Source organism: Argopecten irradians, chromosome 11, assembly GCF_041381155.1.
Source record: "Argopecten irradians isolate NY chromosome 11, Ai_NY, whole genome shotgun sequence".
NCBI lineage: Eukaryota > Metazoa > Mollusca > Bivalvia > Pectinida > Pectinidae > Argopecten > Argopecten irradians.
In genome coordinates, this window is record NC_091144.1 from 39,548,149 (window position 1) to 39,571,624 (window position 23,476).

At 36.1% G+C, this 23,476-nt stretch overlaps 2 protein-coding genes across 2 annotated transcripts in view; one reads left to right on the forward strand and one right to left on the reverse strand.

Annotated features, from left to right (window-relative positions):
- The window catches only part of LOC138334630 (MMS19 nucleotide excision repair protein homolog), a 30,538-nt gene extending 15,028 nt beyond the window's left edge, over positions 1-15,510 (reverse strand). Inside the window, exons 1-16 of the mRNA XM_069283268.1 lie at positions 15,284-15,510; positions 12,944-12,992; positions 12,086-12,189; positions 11,785-11,870; positions 10,930-11,074; positions 10,081-10,206; positions 9,564-9,625; positions 4,812-4,973; positions 4,361-4,438; positions 4,055-4,135; positions 3,504-3,561; positions 2,556-2,710; positions 2,125-2,200; positions 1,687-1,888; positions 1,144-1,235; positions 528-665 (exon numbers count right to left, since the gene is read on the reverse strand). Of these exons, the coding sequence (XP_069139369.1) occupies positions 528-665; positions 1,144-1,235; positions 1,687-1,888; positions 2,125-2,200; positions 2,556-2,710; positions 3,504-3,561; positions 4,055-4,135; positions 4,361-4,438; positions 4,812-4,973; positions 9,564-9,625; positions 10,081-10,206; positions 10,930-11,074; positions 11,785-11,870; positions 12,086-12,189; positions 12,944-12,992; positions 15,284-15,449 (1,780 nt within the window). The 5' untranslated portion in view covers positions 15,450-15,510. The remainder of the gene's footprint in view (positions 1-527; positions 666-1,143; positions 1,236-1,686; positions 1,889-2,124; positions 2,201-2,555; positions 2,711-3,503; positions 3,562-4,054; positions 4,136-4,360; positions 4,439-4,811; positions 4,974-9,563; positions 9,626-10,080; positions 10,207-10,929; positions 11,075-11,784; positions 11,871-12,085; positions 12,190-12,943; positions 12,993-15,283) is intronic.
- An 862-nt stretch (positions 15,511-16,372) lies between these two features.
- LOC138334631 (ubiquitin domain-containing protein 2-like) lies at positions 16,373-18,416 on the forward strand. The gene is made up of 3 exons (XM_069283269.1): positions 16,373-16,403; positions 16,601-16,837; positions 18,025-18,416. The coding sequence occupies exons 1-3, from the start codon at positions 16,373-16,375 to the stop codon at positions 18,414-18,416; spliced, it is 660 nt and encodes a 219-aa protein (XP_069139370.1).
- Positions 18,417-23,476: the final 5,060 nt, after the last annotated feature.

The following is a 23,476-nucleotide window of genomic DNA, read 5'->3' on the forward strand; positions in this document are numbered from 1 at the left end:
TAATCAGTTACAGCTTCTGTTCTCAAGTTTTCACAACAAGAATAAAATTCCAGTTATATTATCACGATGCCCGGCCATTTTTGAATTTCAGGGGGTGATTGAGTTGCTGCATCTACTTCGAAACCATAACATGAATTTAATGTTTTTACAAATTATACCTAATGCTATGGTGTAGAGTTGAAACCTAGTTGGTAACATTGCTATTTTTATCCTTATTCTATAATTAGTTTAGTTACTCAAAAATGCCTGGCATATCACTGAGGTATCTATACCCACTGAAAAGTTCCATAATTAAAACAAAACCTCAATATTTCCATAATATTTCCATCTGACATTGGATTGATTATCCCTTCTGCAAATGTCCAAGTGGTTAAAATGCCCTGACATGTCTGACACGCTGGTCGGTGGTTTTTCTGTGGGTTCTCTGACTTTCCTCCACCAACAAACCTGGCACATCCTTACATGACCTTCAATGTTAATAGGATGTTAAACTAATAAGACAAAACCAAACATCCAAATGAACTTACTTCGTGACAAGGCAGAGAGATAGTTGACGAGCTCCTTGACTACCATACTTAAGATGTCTAGTGATACAGAAATGGCCGCCAGGGCTGTGAACACCCTCTCATGCTGTAGAGCACAGGTCACTTCAGTCTCTGTTGGTTCTGGAAGAAAAAACACCAGAACTGAAGATACTCATATCACAGAGTTGTCTGCCCTTGAGGGTAAATATCAACTGTGAAATCATGATATTTTTTTGTAAATGTTCAAAAGCCCAAGTCATAACTCTAAATACCTACCCACAATTGCAGATAACTCCATAAGGGGAGATAACTCTGCAATATGTGAACACAGAATAGGACCAAAAGACACCACAATCAATTGGTATGCATCACTACTTACTTTTCTTTGATCATCAGGGCTAAACATGCAAAAAATGGAATATTTTAGGGGTAGGATAATGTAACGAAGATTCTAGGACATTTTTCTCTAAACCATTATATACTTTAGAGGTACAAATCTATTCATTTTTATCATCTTGTATTCTGCAAAGAAAGTATTTGAGGGGTGGGAAAAAGTACTGAAGATTCTAGGATGTTTTTACTAAAATTCTAGTCTGAAAAAGTAAAAAATGTAACTCACTCAATTTCTCGAGGAGACCAGGCAATATGACAGATTTCGTTGTTAATACATCAGTTTTTGCCAGAGTGGACAGGACAGTTACATAACTGGATCTGAAAAAAAAGTTTGAAAACATTGTACTCAATCTTTAACTTTGATACACGCAAATCTCATATTGCATACAGCAGCCTAGGATCATGAAGAATTTCAACGTCAAAAAGTGTTGCAAACCATTTAAGGGTCCCAAGTTTCAGCCAAATCACAACGGTAAAACTGAGAAGTAAGTCAAAATGTCATTTCAAGATGGTGATTGGAATTGAAATAATATACCAATTGCACCACAGATCGAATAATGTAACTGACTTATTTTCGGGCAATTAGATGTTGACATGCAAAACGACGTATTCATGGTCATTAAATTTTCACGATTTATAGATAAAACACTCTATAGCACTTGTAGTTGAATCTTTTTTTGTGTCAATTTATTTTCGCGAATTCTAATCAGGCCGCAAAATATGCGAAAATAATTTCATTTACACGAGTCAACCTCGTGGTGAGACTTACCTAACCTCCTTGTCCTCTTCTTTAAATATTTTGTCCACTAGGACTTTAGCCAACAGCTGACGGTCAGATTCCTCCAATGTTAAAGGTAGCTGGAGGAAGGAGTCAAGACATTGTGTAGCAGACAGTTGGACACTAGACTCGGACAGGGCGCACATTATCACAGCATACAACGCCGTCTGGAACTCAGCCAACAACTTCTTAACTGTAAAGAAAACAAAACATATCAAACTGTCGTGAATTCTCATTGTGATTATGACGTCATAGTTAATGGTCTGACGTGACGTCATCTCGTAAGTCAGTTAAAATAAAGATGTCAAGGAAGAGGAAGGTGTCCTATCTCAACACAACATAAACCAAAGGTTAACATACAGTAAACAAAAAATTAAATAATGTGTCCTTAACTGGTCAGACACAGAAAACTAGGCTGGCATTATTTACCTGTATCTATGTTGAACTGTCGAGTGACTTGAAGGAACGTCTGTATTGATTTCAGGACTGTGTTTCTCTCAAATGCCTGTAAGAAAATACAAATTCACCATAAGAAATTTTATATAACTTCTGAAAACTTTTTTTGTTTCATTATTTTTGTTCACAAAGGTAATTTCCTAGATATGTGTGCAATATTCTGTGTGTGTGAATTTCTGTATGTTTTGGGAGACTGCAGTATATCTATGTTGTGTCTCCATGTGATAGCAGAACTCTTGCTTGTTTTACAGTGCTATATCACTGAAGCACCCAACATAAGACACCAAACAAGAGACCCTGTCTCCCAAACCCCATAACTAGTAAGACAAGATATTACTGTACTGTTTTACATGGGTGATACAGAAAAATATTTGGTCACACCTAAAGAAAATTTTAAGAAATACCTGTGGATGGCTGTAGAAGATCTGTACAAGGCGAGGTATTACCAATGACAGAACTTTGGAACAGGCGACCTCTGACCCTGCTGCCACAGCACAAAGTAACCGACATGTTGAGGCCATCAGGCGCAAGTTATCATCCCCCAGGTAACGGCTACATTCTGTAATGGATAAAATTATATTATGTAATTAAAAGTGTGTTTATCACATAACTGGCCTGTCCAACCATGTCATTCAGTCATGTCATAAATATCATAAGACACATGTGTAATAACACTATTGTGATGTCACAGGTAGTTTCGAAATCATAATCTATATGTGACGTCGCTTGATTGTCTCAGTAGACGGAAACGTCACATCCAAGTTGGATTTTTTCTGTTTTATAAAGAGACGAAATTTTAAGTTTTACTTATATTTCTATTATTAAAAGTCATGTGATAAATAGAATCTTACACTCATGACTATGTGATATGAAATTTATCAGACTCGTTTAATAATCTGATATGCCACTCCCCTAAATGCTCCTAGCATGTCAAATTATTGAACTCGTTTGATAAATTTCATATCACATAGCCACTCATATAAGATCCTCTATTTTTAAAATACTCTTGATTTATATCTATTTACAACAATAAAATGAAATGAAATATCACTTAAAATTTAAAAAAAAAATATTAAAAAGCAGCCTTATCCTATGTGTAACAGACTAGTATTCATTTTATGTTTAAAATTTCAACACTTTCCTGATGTACAAACAAAGCAATATTTCTCCAATGATCAACTGAACTGTTAATTGTAATAACAAATTAATTACTGGTGCCTGTTAATTTTAATAGTCAAATTACCAGGCTATTAATTTCAATAATCAACATCAATGTTAATCTATTTTTTAATTAATAAAAACATTCTTGTATGTTTAATCATTAATTTTGATAATTGATATTAGTACTTTACCATCCCAAACTTCGGACACAAACTCCTCAACACATGTTTGGCTATCTGTAATAATTGTCTGGAAAACAAAGAAAAAGTGGAGGTTAATAGCACCTTCATTATAACATTTTTGTATGTTTTTTTTGTGTTTTTGTCTTACATCTACATCTTATCAACATCAATGTTCATTAAAGGACATGTTTGACTTAGGAGGTAGAGGAAAGCTGGAGTACCCAGAGAAAAACCACAGGCCTACAGTACAGTCTGTACCTGACTATACTGTCAAAAATGTTTGAATTTGCTACCCGGTGGTGAATGTCTATTTTGGAAATGTGTCGATACACCTCATAAGAACACCTTATTGGCAAAGTATGAACACTTAAGCTTACATACGGTAAAACATGTTTATAACGAACACACTTACAGCGAATTTATGGTCATAACGAAGTAAATTTATGTTTGCAATATGTGTATAAAAACTATGTTTATAACTACGAAATTTGTAAGTCCCCAGAGGTTCATTATAGCCATATTTTACTGTGTATAATTTGTCTACATCTTAAAATACTCACATCCTGAGAAAATGTAGTCGATACAGCTGTCAATGCTGACAGGGCCGCAGTCTCAAGTTCTGAATTCCCCGATCCGAAAACCTGCTCAGAATAAATAACAGCATGAAAGATTCAGCATCTTAGAAAATTAACTCATTCATCCCTGATATTTTGTAATGGCCTGGTCTAGTTTTTTTATTTAAAAGAGCCTTAATGTGTCTTCAAATTTTATTGATGGAAGTAAGCTGCTCATAATACACTGTAATTGTGTTGTGTAATACAAATATTGTACGTGTAAGTAACTGCAGTAAACACTAAGACTCATACCTCTCGTTTGATACAGTTAAATAAAGACGTCTTATATTCCAGCAAACATTTAGATCCATACACCTTGGCTGCTGCTTCCTGAAATGAAAAATTTAAAGCAATATACTCTATGAATAAGCACATGACTTTGATTATTTTGACCTTGACTCAAGGTCAAATGATCATTGACCTTGAATCAAGAAATTCTTCCTCCCATGTGCCTTAACCTTTTAATATAACTTTAAGACAGTTTCTGACTTTATGACTTTCTATGGGAAAAAGTTTTTTTAAAAGAAAAGTTTATGCCTGATAGCTCATGGCCATTTGGACCTTAAACTTTTGTTCCTGGGGGATTTGCACAGACAATAATGATTAAATAGACAAAACATTTAATTCAACATATCACCTCGCCCCTGTCATCAGGAGTGCCACCACTTTGGTATGACAACAACATGACAGCATGAAGACTTACCAAAGTCCTAAAGGAGTCAATTTTGGCGCTGGTCACATCCGAGGAAATTTTCTCCAACAACAGAGGACAGCAGAATTGACCAAACTGTGGAGTAGCGGCTAGACAGCCTCGAAGGCCAAGAATAAGGTCGTCTTTAGTGATTCCATGGGGGTCACCTGGGGGCTGTAAGATACATATACAGTCAAAATTGTTTTAAGAGACCTTCCAAAGGAGACTGAAAAATAGGTCACATATGACAGTTGGTCTCTTAATTGAATCACCCCTTTCGAAACAATTAAATACATGTATCAATGTATATTGTGGGACATGTTTTGACAGTTTTGTTGTACTAAAAACAGTCAAAATAATAGGAAATTATTAAATATATGATATATCACATAATCTAATACATCTTTTAATTATGTATTTAATTTTAGGCACTTTTATTTTTCAATTTTCTATTTATTTTTTAGTTATTCATTTATTTTATAGATAAAAAAATGGGGAAAAATAGTGTGAAAAAAAAAAAAAATTTAAAAAAAATCCGGAAATCAGCTATTTCCGACTCCTCTATTACTATCTCCCAAAATGGCTGCCATCATGCTTAGCTACACTGATACATTTTCAGTACCATATTTCTACATTCATGTCGTTCTTATGTGAGTAAATCATTGTTCATCATTATTTTAGTTGGTTTTGGAAGTGATTATTCTTGATTTTTATCACAAACATCGTGAATAAATAGCACAATTTCTTTGCAATATCCAGCTCAGACATGCAGACGGCTTCGGCCATCGGTACCGAAGCCGAGAGACTTCATGCATGAATAAGTGCTAATTTATGTCAAAGTGAACACCTTGTGTATATAACCAAGCCATATGGATAGCTCTTTTGTCTTGCCTTAATGGGGCTGGGTTGGAAGCCCTACAGGATAGTTAACTGGCTTGGCTTTATATATGAATAGAAGACAAATGCATGTGTGATTTGGGTCATTAAATACAGAACATCGAGTGTCGTTGGATCCTAAAAGTATGGTCGCTTATCGCATAAGACAGACGGTCGTTTAATACAGATAGATTATATAGTAATTTTCGCTGAAAGGAATAATTTAGGTCGTTTAAGACAGAAGGTCGCTGAATTCAGAAGGTCGCTAAGGCAATTTTGACTGTACTGGTAAAGTAGGGGGTCACCAAGGGGGGGGTGGGGGGGTGGGGGTTGGGGGGAGGGGTAGAGGGCCACTAGGGGGCTGCAGAGAACATAAATACTGGTATAGTAGGGGGCTGTTGAGAACATAAATAATGGTATAGTAGGGGGTCACCAAGGGGGGGCTGTAGAGAACATAAATACTGGTATAGTAGGGGGTCACCAAGGGGGACTGTAGAGAACATAAATACTGGTACAGTAGGGGGTCACCAAGGGGGCTGTAGAGAACATAAATACTGGTACAGTAGGGGGTCACCAAAGGGGGCTGTAGAGAACATAAATACTGGTACAGTAGGGGGTCACCAAGGGGGGCTGTAGAGAACAAAAATACTGGTACAGTAGGGGGTCACCAAGGGGGGCTGTAGAGAACATAAATACTGGTATAGTAGGGGGCTGTTGAGAACATAAACAAGAGGCCCAGAGGGCCTGTATCGCTCACCTGGTTTTTTGTTAGTAATTATCACAAGACTCAGACAATTAGAAAAATAAGCAAAATTGACTCCCAAAGTTTAATTTTGAATCACAACCATACAATGATGCTATTGATACCATACAAATATGCTATCCAATACATAGGTTCAGACACAAAGTAATTTATATGAAAATAGTAGCCTAATTGACCTTTTGACCTCGCATCTATTGCCGTCTAAGGCCCCGGGGGTCAGCCCTATCATTTGTACAATTTCAAATCCCAACCCTATAAGGATGCTACCATTGCATTATAAGTGCTCTTCCATTCTTAGTTGCAGAGAAGAAGTCGTTTATATGGAAATAGCTAAATTGACCCCTTTTGACCCCACCCTTCAGGCCCCCGGGGGGGTCAGCCCCATCATTTGCAAAATTTTGAATTCAAACCCTATAAGGATGTAACCATTGCATTATGAGCGTAATCCCATGTTAAGTTGCAGAGAAAAAATTATTTATATGGAAATTGACCACTTTTGACCCCGCCCCTCAGGCCCCCGGGGGGGGGGTCAGCCCTATCATTTGCACAATTTTGAATTCCCACACTATAAGGATACTACCATTGTATTATGGGTGCTATAACGTGCTTAGTTTCAGAGAAGAAGTCGTTTATATGGAAATAGCCAAATTGGCCCCTTTTGACCCCGCCCCTCAGGCCCCCGGGGGTCAGCCCCATCATTTGTACAATTTTGAATCCCCATCCTATAAGGATGCTACCATTGCATTATGGGTGCTATCCCATGCTTGGTTTCAGAGAAGAAGTCGTTTATATGGAAATAGCCAAATTGAACCCTTTTGACCCCGCCCCTCAGGCCCCCGGGGGGTCAGCCACATCATTTGTACAATTTTGAATCCCCAACCTATAAAGATACTACCATTGCATTATGAGTGCTATCTCATGCTTAGTTTCAGAGAAGAAGTCGTTTATATGGAAATAGCCAAATTGACCCCATTTGACCCCGCCCCTCAGGCCCCCGGGGGTCTGCCCCATCATTTGTACAATTTTGAATCCCCACCCTATAAGGATGCTACCATTGCATTATGGGTGCTATCCCATGCTTGGTTTCAGAGAAGAAGTCGTTTATATGGAAATAGCCAAATTGAACCCTTTTGACCCCGCCCCTCAGGCCCCCGGGGGGTCAGCCACATCATTTGTACAATTTTTAATCCCTACCCTATAACGATACTACCATTGCATTATGAGTGCTATCTCATGCTTAGTTTCAGAGAAGAAGTCGTTTATATGGAAATAGCCAAATTGACCCCATTTGACCCCGCCCCTCAGGCCCCCGGGGGGTCAGCCCCATCATTTGTACAATTTTGAATCCCCACCCTATAAGGATGCTACCATTGCATTATGGGTGCTATCCCATGCTTGGTTTCAGAGAAGAAGTCGTTTATATGGAAATAGCCAAATTGACCCCTTTTGGCCCCGCCCCTCAGGCCCCTGGGGGGTCAGCCCCATCATTTGTACAATTTTCAGTTAGTAGCCCATAAGGATGCTACCAGCCAAATTTTGTTGAAATCCGACCAGCGGTTATGGAGAAGAAGTCGATTGTTGACGGACGGACGGACGGACGGACGACGGACGACGGACGACGGACGACGGACGACGGACGCCGGACGCCACGGTATGGCATAAGCTCACCTTGGTCCTTCGGACCAGGTGAGCTAATAATGGTATAGTAGGGGGTCACCAAGGGGGGCTGTAGAGAACATAAATACTGGTATAGTAGGGGGTCACCAAGGGGGACTGTAGAGAACATAAATACTGGTACAGTAGGGGGTCACCAAGGGGGCTGTAGAGAACATAAATACTGGTACAGTAGGGGGTCACCAAGGGGGGCTGTAGAGAACATAAATACTGGTACAGTAGGGGGTCACCAAGGGGGGTTGTAGAGAACAAAAATACTGGTACAGTAGGGGGTCACCAAGGGGGGCTGTAGAGAACATAAATACTGGTATAGTAGGGGGTCACCAAGGGGGGCTGTAGAGAACATAAATACTGGTATAGTAGGGGGCCACCAAGGGGGGGCTGTAGAGAACATAAATACTAGTATAGTAGGGGGCCACCAAGGGGGGCTGTAGAGAACATAAATACTGGTACAGTAGGGGGTCACCAAGGGGGGCTGTAGAGAACATAAATACTGGTACAGTAGGGGGTCACCAAGGGGCGCTGTAGAGAACATAAATACTGGTACAGTAGGGGGTCACCAAGGGGGCTGTAGAGAACATAAATACTGGTATAGTAGGGGGCCACCAAGGGGGGCTGTAGAGAACATAATTACTGGTACAGTAGGGGGTCACCAAGGGGGGCTGTAGAGAACATTAATACTGGTACAGTAGGGGGTCACCAAGGGGGGCTGTAGAGAACATAAATACTGGTACAGTAGGGGGTCACCAAGGGGCGCTGTAGAGAACATAAATACTGGTACAGTAGGGGGTCACCAAGGGGGCTGTAGAGAACATAAATACTGGTATAGTAGGGGGCCACCAAGGGGGGCTGTAGAGAACATAAATACATCAATACTGCTACATTACAGTGGGGCCATCAGGGGGCTATAAGGAACATTAATACTGGTATACAAATGTAGCAGAGATAACAATGGAGCTTTATATAATATCACCAATATTACCCCTATAAGCACCCCTCTTATCTGTAAAATGAATTTGAAATCATGAAATGCTCCCATTACATGGATTATAAACAATGATTTACGACTGTGTTGTGATGCATATAATATTGACAATGTATTTCATATCATATGAAGTTCATGTTTAATATTGCATATGCATGTTTACTGTCATGTGCGAGGAGAGTTAAAATATGGTGGACTTTATCAGAGGTTTAGACTTTCTTTATCTAATAACCACCCCCCCCCCCTTCCACCTTGTTACTCTTTTTTAAAAGCTAATTCAGAGATGAAAATGGAAAAATCTGAAAAAGGTTGAAATTTATGTTTTGAGGGGAAATTATATGGAATAACATGTACCAGTAACCTATTTTCTGAAAGACAAAAAGACTGACATTTCATTTTCATCCCTGCTAATTACAGGACTCTAGTATAATCAGCACCCCTTTTAACCAATAGATTTATAACTTACAGGAGTAAAGTCCACAGGAAAATAACAGGACACAACTTCAAACATTTCCTCTACAAACACACCTGTAACAAATAACACATAAAACCAATAGAAGTGTACTTATCTCTGAATTATGTGAATTAAGTTTCTAGTTTCCCTGATGAATTGCAGAAACCAAGATAAAAACATCAGTTTTTAGAATGTACATGCTCAAGTTTGGATTCTTAACCTCTCTAACATGTTAAAATAAGGTTTTGTACTTTACAACTAGGTTTCATATCAATTTTCCATTGTTATATATGAGTTATCTCCCCTTTCATAAGCATTTATTTTTAACCATTCATAATCTTTTATAACCTTCAATAAGTGATTATAACCTTTCATAATCAAAGTAGATATTTAATAGGTCGTAGAAATACTAACCAGGATGAAATTTTAGAAAAATATATCCTACAGATAGGTATGAAAGATCTACTCAATGGCATCTCTGTAGGAAGTCAGGTTGAATTAAGAATTACCAAACAAGAAGACGACCTACCTAGTGGAAAGCTGACTATGACAATATTTGCACAGCGAAAGGCCAATACTAGGTTACGTGGGTCCTTCTCAGCGTCCATAGCTCTTATGTAACCCAACACAAAGTCACTGCCCATCTTCTGCAACTCTGCATCAACAAGTCAACTTTAAGATTTTTTTTTTTTTCTTCGATTTTAAATTTCATCAATATTGAAACCTTACAGTTGTTTTCAAGCAAATCCAAAACAAAAGGCACAAAGGACATGTATCACTCAACTGGTTGATATAGTAAATATGGCAGACCCTTTTTTTACATTACAACATGAAAACTTTGGGGTACCACAAAAGTGTCATGAATTGCACATATTTTTGTGAAGCTGTCTCTTGAAAAGAAAATTAAAAGCAAATTAAATCAATTTTCAATTACAACAGAGCCAATTTTCCATATTTTGCGGTTTGCATGAAATTAATTAAAATTAGACTTGTAAATCCGCTCCACTACAATGCTCTATGATATGATCCAATACAAGATCTAACAACTTCCTGTTTGGGTCATTTCAGTATGACCCCTGGGCAAGAATCGGAACTTAGCTAGTTGCTGTTTATACTTCCAAGAGAAACAACTACACCAAAGATTTCACTAACCTTAGATGTCAGGCTGAGGTGATCCTGAACTGGGAGTTCTTAGATCTTACATTGGACCGTAATGTAGATCATCGTAGTAGAGCGGAATTACAATTTTAATTAGATTGGGGTTTCATCAAACTTGTTCTCAAAATGGCGGACTATCAGAATTGTAAATAAAACATCGAGGTATGAGGGAAAATACACTTTTAAGTCATATGAATGAGACTAATATACTAATATTTACCCTGTAAATGGGTTGAGAGGAGGACAGAAAAGATATTGTAAACATGTTGTCTGTCTCCCTGGGCCAGAGTCTGGGTTTGAACTTCGCTAAAAATGGATTGGCACATCTTTTCTGGACATCCCTCAGGCAAATGTTTAGCATGACACTGGAAAATGATACAGAATTAAAAAATATGGTGAGACATACAAGGTTCAAATTTCTTTTTTTATGAAATATGACGCCCAAGGGGCCTTAACAGTCATCTGACTTCCTAACGGAACAAATTCATTTATACAAAATAATCAGTAGATTTTTAAGCAAAGTAAGGATTCCATGGAGGACCTTACCTTATAGAATATTATCAAGAATTCAAATCATTTTTGGCAACTCTGAGCTGAATCTTTCAGTTGAAATTGAGGAAGACTTTCTAAATGTTTTAATTTTTTCTCATGATTGCATATAAACCAGACAATCTGGGAATTCAGATGGACTTCAAAAATAAAAAATAATTTGGTCAGGTCCATCTCAGTATCATTTCAGACAAATTTAAGCTCAATACCACTGATGAAACTTAAGGAGAAGTTTGAAATATCTATGAAAAAACTGTTTTCGCGCAATCATATCACTAAAGGGCTGTGGAAGTTGTCATGGCAACATTTTAAAAGGCCGTAAAATAACATCTCGGTTTAGACCAACTTACAAAATAACAACACTGGAACTGGACCATCTTACGATAATTCCAATTCTAACTCAATCCCACAGGTAGAATATCTGAAGAAATGTAAAAAGTTTACATACAGCAGGGGAAGGATGGACACAAAGACAGATGTAATTAAAATGATAATTTTCAGTGTTGCTAGCATCAATACAACTTACTAATGCTAGTAGTCCAGCTAGTGTCGGAGGTTGAATGGAATGGTGATCCTTCAATCTGTCACAAAGATAAGCCACCAGCAGCTCAACTGTAACAATAGAAGTCATATTAATACATTAATTATTTTTTTGATTTTTTTTTAGATTTATTTTTAAATTAGAATAATATGAAAATAGCAACATTTCTTGAATTTGTACATTGCTTCAATTTGCATTAAATCTCTTCTTTACGAAGTACAAAAATAATATGCAATATTAAATAACAAGAATTGTACTTTATTTGTCTTGATTTTAACATTCTTACTTTCTTTGGCTGTGAGCTTGTCTGTCGGTAGAAGGTAAAGGATATCTGCAAGAAGCTTAACAACTCTGCCACGCTCAAATGTTTCCTCACTGGTTAGGTATACCCTGAAAAAAATCAAATTGACTATTTTACAAGTATCTCTGGTAAAAAAAACCCTTACATTTTAAATTAAATTCTGTCACTGTACTGCTATGAGTTCTATGACCCCCAGCCATTTTTTTAATTAGGACTGGCACATCCTTAAATTACCCTGGGTCTCAGTAGGATGTAAAATAATCTGCCTAATACCTATGTTTTACATCTCAGTACTTTCAAAACTTTGATTTTTTTTTTCATCTGCCTCAAGAAATTGGTTTGATTTAGTTTGATTAGGCCAAAAAAAAAAAGAGGTCTGATTAGGGTTACCCGACCGACCTTAATTTTTTACCCCTGACCCTAATTTTTCCCCCCATTTTTCTACGAAAATTTTTTATTAAAAAGTCGGGATTTCGATCTCAGACTCCGGTTCCAGCCGTCATTTTAGAGTGAAAAACACTAAAAAAAAAAAAATCCTCCCGACCGACCGACCAACCCTATTTTTTTTGCCAATGTAACCCTAAACAGACACATTTTATGTTTGCCTTAATTGAATGTAATATTAATAGCCAGAGCCATTTAATGATGTACAGGTTTAGATGGTGGAGGGATAAAAGGGCCTGGTGGAGAAATACCAGAGAACATAGTAAAATAACACTGACCAGCAGTCAGTACCTGGCAAATGACTCATATGAGATTTGAATTCGGGACCAAAAGGTGGAGGGCTTGTTGTAATATGTCAGGACATAAAAACCACCTCAAAAATGTTTTAGATCTACTTACCCTAAGCCTTCTACTAATTCCAATAGAGAGAGACTGTCATCTGTAATTACTGCAATGCAAAATTTTACATGTTTTTAGTATTCAAAATGACTTCCTGCATATTTACAATTTCGAGATCACTAAACAACGTGAGTAAAGTACAATTTACCGTTGATAAGTCCCACCTTCCGATGATTATGACATCACGGAACTCATGTAAATGTTGACGTCATAATCACCGATGGTTTGACTAATTGATGATAAATTGTACTTTACCCATGTCCTTTTGGGATCTCGAAACTGACGTATTGCTGTAAATGTACTTGCTATCAAGTTATAAGAGTAACAAATTTGTGCAGCTGTGATACTATTGCTAAATCGAGTGGCTACTGTGAGTGTATGCAAGAGAGAAAAAATGATACAGTGTTTATAAATCGGATCAATAGAGGGGTTTAGAGATCCTAAAACAACATGGAAAAGTACAATTAACAATCAATTAGTCCCATTAGCCGGTGATTATCATTATGACGTCATAAAAATTGTGTCAAATGATGACATCATAATTAATGGATGGATCTGCTATGTACACTGTATATTAGATCATTTTCTCTCGAAAACCTGTATTGCCAACTTATAAAGGCTGAAGTTGGGGGAATTGAAACAATATCTGTTTTGGTATGTATTCAGGTGTGCTTGTTAATTACATGTATTTTTGTTTATGAGACATCACTATGTCAAAGGCAGCCATTTTTTTCTCTCTACCAGCATTCCATATTCTTGCCAACTACAATATAAAGCACTGAATCAACACGTACATGCTCAGTCCAATACACTTAAATGTGTACAATGTATAATGTAAAATAAGCGCATATTGACCAATAAAATGATTCATTCGATCCAGTATATTAGCATTTACTGGACATATCTTTGTGATTTAGATCTACTCGGCATCATTCACTTCAATGCAACACTTCAGGTTTTTGCATTTTATTTTCAGTTTGGTTATATGTAATCAGGACAGGTTAATTAAGGCCAGCTGAAGTTTAGAATGTACGTATCTAACGCTACGTAAAAAAGGGAAGAGAAAACCCTAACAAATTGGTGTCAGAAGTGGGATAAGTTGAAATTTAAAGATGCTCCACCGCCGAGAGAGCATAAATGATATTCGTCATTTGAACAATAATGGGTGTTTAATCGTGTATATATGCCTAATTAACACAAAAATAATATAAAATAATTATTATTTCGCCTTTGGTGCACGCGCTATCAGTACTTCATTCCATATAGGATATAGTGACACAGATTTTTTTCGGGATGCAATTAATTATTTTTCATATGTTTGACCTGAAGTAAAATTAGAAGCTCAAGCTTTTCAATGGTGGTAATGGTGTAAAGTAAGTAACTTTTGTAACTGAAGGATAATACTAAATCGTCTGCTCCTGTCCTGTTTTTGATAGTGAAAAAGTACCATTTGTCAGCGGTGGAGCATCTTTAAAAGAAACCTAACACGAGCATTGGCTGCTTCAGTGATAGTTCTGGCTGTTCTTCTTTTGTATCATCTCATTTTTGTACATATTCGTTTTCTGGTTTTTTCTGTTCTTCAAATAAAAGTAAACAAATACTTAGTTAGAAACTATTGTATACATTTAACAATATTTGGGGCAAAGGAATCGCTTCCAGTCTTCACATAACTGTCAAGATCGGTTTTCCACATGGGCGCAGCCATCTTTGTTTTGTAACTCATTTGCTGCGGTCTTATTAGTTTTGGTTGTTTCTAATATAGTGTTGAACGGTTTTAATATGCGGACTACGACATTTGAAAATGTGAACAAATACAACGTAGTATATAATATGTACATACATATTTAAGGTAAAATCATTGATATGGAAATAGAGAAAATAATAAAATATTGTTGAACATTAGCCATAGTTTGTAGATTTCCATATTTATATACGGAAATATACGTCCGTTTTCCATCTTAGAGTTTAGAATCGCTTTGAACCAAGGAAGACAAAATCGTCATTATTTATTATTAGACTAAATCTAATTAATAGAATGATATACTGATAAAAGTCAACTCATTATTCTGTTAATTTATTATCTCATATTAGTTTAACACATAGATTAATTTTAATGATTCGAAATTTACATACAGAATATCAATAATATTCTTTAGTGCGGAGATATTCCGAAAGTGACAGCGACAATATCCACCAATAGGTTTTATTTGTTCATCGAGATTCCAAGACCTCCCCCGTCGCCAGAGAGATGGGAGGGTGTATTGGATCTCAAAGAGATAACGGACCCTCGTCTGGCGAATCGTCCGATGCTGCAGGTAACGTTGTTACGCCGAGACTTACGGTTTGCAAAAGCCGGATACGGTTCCAGTTTCAGTACCAGTCCTCGCAGACAAAAAGTGACAATAGCAGCGCGATTTCTTTCTCCTTCTTCCTCAGCCTGACGGCCGTATAAACTGAATTTCAATGGATCGAATGTCACCTTAAGTATTTCCCTGCTTTGTAACATTTTTACACTGAACTAGGCATAATTTCCATTTTGTTTCCTTGTTACCACCTGTATTGTTTGTATGATTATAATCACAGGGACTTGACACTCTGTTAACAAGAATTAGTATTTGGTCAATAGGAACAATGTATAGATATTAAATGATATGACATATAATCGTGAATAAGATAAGGGAAGATATTCATTTCTGTTAAGTGACCAACGGCTCAACTGATAGAGCTAGAGAAATGTTTTGTCAGCTGAGAGACAGAAACTGTATTTACGCTTTGTTCAAGCCACACCATAATAAACATCCTCCAGGTTTTCTTATGATTTTGTAATCTCAACAAGAGTGGCTCTGACAACCGGGAGCAGGAGGGTCAGGGCCAAATAGGAAAATAGTGGTAAATCCTTTAAATTGCTACTAGTCATATAGTTCTGTTTGGATTTTAACCAAATTTGGCCCAGAAACATCCTTGGGGTTAACAGAATTCGTATAAATTTTGGTTTTGACCCCCCCTGGAGCAGAAAGAGTGGGGCCCAATAGGGGAATTAGAGGTAAATATTCAAATTCCTTCAGAAAAGAAACAATGAGCCTGTATTTAGAACATTACTTGGCATTACAAACCAGGTGAGCGATACAGGCCCTCTGGGCCTCTTGTTTTAATTTTTGTACATTAAAGTCATAGATTTCATAGGGAAAAGGAGAGAAATATCATAATTTATTTTTTAATTGGCTAATATAGAGTGTTCAATAGTGGGCATCAAGATCGATATCACTGTACATAACTATGGGAGTTCTTGTTAGTCTAGATTTGTATATGTAGGAAAGAAGTTAGAAAGAGCCAACAGTGACCTTCATTCAAAGTCAGAAACTTACTTTGATTATATTGATATCTTCAAAACAGATTTTCTTGACTGCTTGAAGGGATTCGGACCTGATAATGGATACATGCATGAACAAATTATTACCAAGTTTGTTTTAATGGTTGTTGATTGACAATGACCATGATCTTCATGCAAGATTGTCAAATATGTTAAAATCTACAACTTCTTCAGTAACAAATTAAGAAACCCAGTAACTTGATATCAAATGTTCTGTAATGTAACCAATTCTGTTAGTTTCTTCAAATATTATTACATACACCTTGATGGCATTTCCTTTGGTTCAGTTGCTCTTGGAAGAAATCAGCCTCTTAAACCAGAGAAACCAAAATGGAAGAGTGATGTCCCTTTAACTGAAGGCCAGCTGCGAAGTAAAAGAGATGAATTCTGGGATACTGCCCCAGCGTTTGAAGGAAGAAAGGAGATTTGGGACGCCCTGAAAGGAGCTGCTTATGCACTGGAGACTGGGGACCACACTTTAGCTCAGGCGATCGTGGACGGGGCCAATATTTCTCTACCCCATGGTTTGTATATTGTTTAACATATGTCATTTCTGTTATTTTCTGGCATATTGCAGAGTTATCTGCCCTTGTGGGTATAAGGTATTGATTGTGACGTCATGTGTTTGTGAGTGTAACATATTATTCAGGAAACCTATATATATTTCTCCCACACTTATGACATAACAATCAATACATATGTGCAAGGGTAGATTATCTATTTAATTTGCATATTACAGAGTTGTCTGCACTTGTAGTTAGGTATTAATCATATATGACGTCCTGTACGTCTTTTACAGAAGAGTTATCGGCGCTTGTCGTTGGATTTCAATTATATATGACGTCCTGTACATATTTTACAGTAGAGTTGTCTGCACTTGTCGTTAGGTATTAATTATATATATGACGTCCTGTACATGTTTTACAGAAGAGTTGTCGGCACTTTTTGTTGGATTTCAATTATATATGACGTCCTGTACATGTTTTACAGTAGAGTTGTCTGTCCTTGTCGTTAGATATAAATTATATATGACGTCTTGTACATGTTTTACAGTAGAGTTGTCTGCACTTGTCGTTAGGTATTATTATATATGACATCTTGTACATGTTTTACAGAAGAGTTGTCTGCGCTTGTCATTGGGTTTCAATTATATATGAAGTCTTGTACATGTTTTACAGTTGTCTGTCCTTGCTGTTAGGTATTAATAATATATGACGTCCTGCATTACAGTAAAGTTGTCTGCCCTTGTCGTTAGGCATTAATTATATATGAAGTCCTGCATTACAGAAGAGTTGTCTGCATTCGCCATAAGGTACTAATTATATATTACGCCCTGTGTAACAGTAGAGTTGTCTTCCCTTGCCGTTAGGTATTAATTATATATTACGTACTGTGTAAAAGTAGAGTTGTCTACCCTTGCCATTAGGTATAAATAATATATGACGTCCTGTGTTACAGTAGAGTTGTCTGCCCTTGTCGTTAGGTATTCTAACAATTATAATTGTAGCAGATGTAATGGCATATTTTATCAGAGAGATTAATGTATGTTTCGTTTACAAAATTGTAACATCACAGTCAGTTCTGAGATATAAGTAAATCTGAAATATATATAAGTTTATACATGGTTTTTTTTTTTTTTTTCATCAGAAATATGGTATGTTATTGATGCAAAAGAAACGTTTTGATTAAAATAAGATAATTTTGTGAACAGGTACACTAATGGACTGTTATGATGAGCTGGGTAACCGTTATCAGTTACCAGTTTACGTGTTGAGTGCCCCAACCAATCTTATCGAGGAGGCAAGCGAGGGCGACGTGGAACAAGACCCTGAAAATGCCTCCCCTGGACTTGAACTCCCAATAAAGTTCAGATTATCGACCATCAACAAAGATCTTAAACTGTATGTGCGCACCACAGACACAGTACTTAAACTTAAAAACCGTATCTTTGACGAGACTGACGTTGAACCAGCCAGACAAAGGTGGTTTTTCGCAGGACGTATGCTGAGTGATAAGCTACGCATTGAAGATATAAAAATTCCCAAAAGTTACGTGGTGCAAGTTATTGTGTCTCCTGAAACGGTGATATTGGAGGGAAGTTAATTGCAGCAGATGACTTCTCCGAGGGTGTATAATTTACGGGGATGTACCACCCCAGGAGGGAGGTGTCTGTCGGTCCCCACTTGTTTTATTTAAATGTCTAATTCACATGGAGAGCTCTGTGATCTGTGAATTCCTGAAAATGTTGGAATATGTGCAATGAGGATGAAACAAACGTCTGGCTGACATATAGCTCATTAATCAATGACACAGAAAATATCACACGTTGCTTTTTTATGTGTTTGACACCGGGACAAAAGATATACCATACAATAACATGCTGGTACATGCGGTGTATACCTGGTTATAACGTCCCAATATAGTCCAGCCTTGTTAATCCAGCCACCTTTGTTTTTAGACCATTCCGTCTTTGCAAATTACAGAGTTATATGCCCTTTTCAGAAGGTATCAGTTGTGGTATTATAATTTTTGTGAGAAAAATGACCTCATTTTTCTCTGAGAAAAACATCATGCAAACGCATTACAATCAATACTAAATCTGCAAGGGAAGATAACTCTGTAATATTGAAGTACAGAGCAGTGGCTGGATAGTGAAATGGCTGAATTATAATAAAGAGCCAGGCCAATTACACAGCAAGAGTTATTCCCCTTGATTTTATATGTACGTAGATGTAATTTATTATACAAGATATCATTTTTTATAATGTCATACACCTTTATCTAATTTACAAAATGAATTTCAGATATTATTCTGTCATATTAATCTGAACAAAATTTAAAGCTTCTATCTATTTCACTGTAATGTTGATTGTTCTTTGATGTAGAATAAATATGGTTTTGAAGTAAAAGAAAATACTAGAAAACGATTGAAAGCAATTCTGAAAAGCTTGAATAAAAAATAATCATTCACAATAATGCTATTGATTTTTATTTTATTTTTATTTTGCACAACAAAAAAAGCTCACAAAATGATATTTGTGGTAAGAAAACTTGGTTGTGTAGCCATCTGGAGTCAATTTGAGTGATGTGACTGGATTACTGAATATACAGATGATTTTACTACATTTCTAAAAGTTGGAAGTTATAACTTCGTGGCTTTGACAGGTAATGCAGATATTTTTTACCTTTTACTTTATCTAAAATGTACAGATCATGTGTTGTGTATCGATTTGTGTAACTCAATCGTCATGAATTGTTTTGTTTACCTGGACATGAATACATATACTTGACTCATCAGAAATGGTTACTGTATGTATTTTTATATATATACAATGTGCATTGTTTTGTATAACATGAAATATTCATTATGTAGAAAATTTAATATCTTGGCTGCTGTGAAACTATGAATATGAAAACAACAAAATTTTGATCTTATATTAATGTCACTTTATATATTGCTCCATTTGCTTACCACAAATATTTTCTTTCCCTATAATTATACCAAATTTCCAAAAGAGAGTGCACACAAATATTTCATGTTATACAGTAATTATGTTAAAATGTCAAACTACTTACCGCAGATGAAAGCAAGAGTAAAAATGTTGTTTCAGTAAAGGGAAATCTGGATCCAATGAACAACATTTTAACAAGGCTTGGCTATACATTGTAGTGCATAAAAAAGAAGATGGATTATTAGTTGTAAGTGAGCTAGCAAAATGGTACAATATTATATTCTGTATGCATCGAAAATGATTTGAAGATTATATCTATGAACAGGATAAATTTCAATTTCATAAACTTCATTGGGCGAAACCTACCTTTAATTTTCTGAAGAAAAAAGTAACTTCAGCATGCTAATTATGACATACAAATCAAGAAATCTCCTGAAATAAAAACTGTGATGGATTTTTTTAGCTAGAATATCTAGTACTGATGGCAGTTCTTAGATCAATACAACTTTATGTAACATTCCATTCGTAATTATGTATGTTTAAACGTCAAGATCATTAAAAGATCGCTACTTTATAGTAATATTAGGATTTTGAACATATATATAGTAATCAGGCTTGATGAACAACATTATTATGTATAAAAAAAGAAATATTAGCAAAAGGAGAAATCTGTTACATATTGAAGTATTCTGAAATAAAATATTTGTACGAAGTTTTAGTACTGTATATTTTTAAACATTAAACTATCTTCCTGTGGTATCATTGGTCTACATAGGTGCCAGAGCTTTGCAGACAATGCACATTATGAGATGATTGTCTGCAAAGCTCTGGCATCTATATAGACCATAGATGCCATGGGAAGATAGTTTAATGCTTAGATTTACATTATCAACTCATTTTAGGGTCTCAGCATTAACATTAATATTGTTTAAGCTAGACCAGGAAACCTGTTTATTAATGACGATTTGATCCACAAGATGGAACAGCCATTTTGACAGTGATCAGTTGACATCACCGGTGTACCATGTCAACATTAGTGACGTCATAATGGTCACATTTTGGTTGTCAGTTATACCGTCATATATTTCACTATGTCTTTGTTAATTTATATAGTAGAAGTTACAAGAAAATTTAAATACAATGTACATGGAATGACACTAATGAAAATAAATAAAAGTAAACTTACCACATTTCATATTCCCGTGTGATGAAATACATGCATATGTACAACCACAAATATTAAAAGTTATTTCATTATTTCGCCGTCCTAAAGGAGGATGTAAATAATTCAAGTACTGGTAGTCCTGTGAGTTTTGTATAATGCCCCTGCTCATATATTGTACACTGATGGAGTCGAAAAAAGGTTAAGTTCTCTGCATCCCCCTAATACACCCGATTGTATTCCCACATATACATTTTGGACTTTGTAGCGATGACTGTAATAAAAATGTGAAGAGAACAAGAACTTTTGTGTAAATTCAACATAAAACTGATCATGACACATGTTACAATAATGAACTACATTGACATTATATGTTTATAGTATGGATATATATGAATCAATTATGATATATATATGCCATTTGAGTTTTTTCTGAAGAGAGAGAATGTGAAAGAGTTTACATATATACCAGTAGTGTTACCAATATCTGTCTTGTGCTATGTAAACACAACAAGGTTATCTAGTAATTTTATTTTTTTTATCTCATCAAGCGTTCCAAGATGGCCACTGCATCTTCTTGGCTGAAGTATAAAACATAATTCAAGATGGCCACCAAGTGAAGTACTAACATGACAGTAATTAAAATTTAAATCAAATTTGGTATGTTTATGTAAAGTGCCAATCTGACGACCTTGGCAATAAAAAAAATAGCAGATCCTGGTCTGGGATAATTAATGAATTTCTGATGGGGTGAGGGCATAAGTGTCTTACAAATTTTGTATTTTTTTCTTTCTTTTTTTGTATCTTTTAAAATTGTCCACCAGAACTTGTTTAAAGCTGGAATTTTAAGTCCATGCAGATTTAATAATTATATCTCACAATGAATCTTTAAAAAACTTTTTGTGTTGAAGAAAAATTGATGAATAAAAAGTAGTTTATGACTGATTTTCTAGTTTTAACAGCGATGCAAGCGAGTTTTGTTGTGGTGCAATCCCTGGTCAGCTGTCTCTGGATGAAGTCTACAATTTTTGCTTGAATTAATGATTTTGATTTTCATTCAAGGTCAATATACATGTTAACAAAAGGCCAAATGGGCCTAATTCACTCTGCTGCTACCTGATGATCAAGGTACTTAATGGATAAAGGCCATGAATTTTCAATTGCATGATTAATTAAAGTAAATTTCAATGAAGGCCAAGGTCATTCATTTAAACAATCTTTGTAGCCCTTCATCCAAGCATGTCAATATCAACTCTCTCAGAACTTACTAAGAAAAAAATACCCACTACGACCATGAATGAAAGTGAAGGTCATTCATTTGAACAAACTTTGGTTACTCACTCTTCACCCCAGCATGCCACAGGCACTTTTCGTAGCTTCCTTGCTTCTGAGAAGAAAGTTTTAAAGGGATGGTGGACAAACGGACAAGATGCCAAATGGTGCCATGAGATACTTGCCTTTTGGGCAGGTTAGCTAAAATGCTTAAATGGGCATCTTACAAGGAAAACAATGGTAGGAACATGCTGTATGCTTACAGGAAACCAAGAACTTTTAGGCCCAGAGATCAGATTTTGGATTTGTGGAATGCTGTGTACGCAAAAGGCTACAGAGTTTGTTCAAATGAATGACCTTGATCATCATTGAAGAGGTCTGGGTGTATAGTGTGTCTATCTTGATGGTTACCAATGAGCTGTAGATATGAGGACCAATAATGTCGAATTGATGTTTTCCAAAATTAACATATTTTCTTTCATACCTATGGGTGTAATACTGGCTGGTCTAGGGCAAAACACTTATGTCGCCGGAGGCTGTATTGAATTGTACCGATGCAATAAAGCCTTGTAACATCACAGCGTCAACAAAATTTCTATTTCCTTGGTAACATTTTAACATTTTTTCACAAACTTGGCTGGTTTTACTATAAAATATGCAAACAACGGAATTTTTGTTGAATATATCACGTAATTTTTCATTTATGAAAATTGACTTTCAGCCGTGGATTTCTTCGAAATTGTTTCAAAATGGCAGGATATTATAGTTGTAAAATTGCAATAAAACGTCAAGGTATGAAAGAAAAATATGTGGATATGAAGGATAGGGATATTCTACCCTCAGGATCACAAAATGTTGCAAAACCCTCTGGTTTTACTACATTTTGTGACCCTTGGGTAGAATATCCCTATCCTTCATATCCACATATGGCAGTCTTATAGTATTACATGCATTAGATGGCAGCAAAGGTTCATAATCCATTTAAAACTTGACAGGTCGCCAGCTGTCGATCAAACCGCATGTGACTTTGCATTTTGTATGCTACAATCTTTGCTCCAACATTGAATAGGTACATGTGCATTTGCAAACATGAGGCGTAGCTATATTACACATGGCATTGGGTCAATTAGTACATACGAGGAAAGTTTTTCAATCTTATTTATTTATACTTCTATCGATGTGTTCATATCTTTCATGTATTGGTGTTTTGAAACTGCTATATCTCTTTAAGTATTGTTTCTATTCTCATAAATATCATGGCTATAAAACATTAGTGG

Bases quoted from the DNA above. Each gene is read 5' to 3' on its own strand.
- LOC138334631 (XM_069283269.1), top strand. From the start codon at position 16,373: ATGGATACATGCATGAACAAATTATTACCAA. The intron at 16,404-16,600 runs GTTTGTTTTAAT...CCTTTGGTTCAG, and splicing joins CATGAACAAATTATTACCAA to TTGCTCTTGGAAGAAATCAG. The intron at 16,838-18,024 runs GTTTGTATATTG...TTTTGTGAACAG, and splicing joins CAATATTTCTCTACCCCATG to GTACACTAATGGACTGTTAT.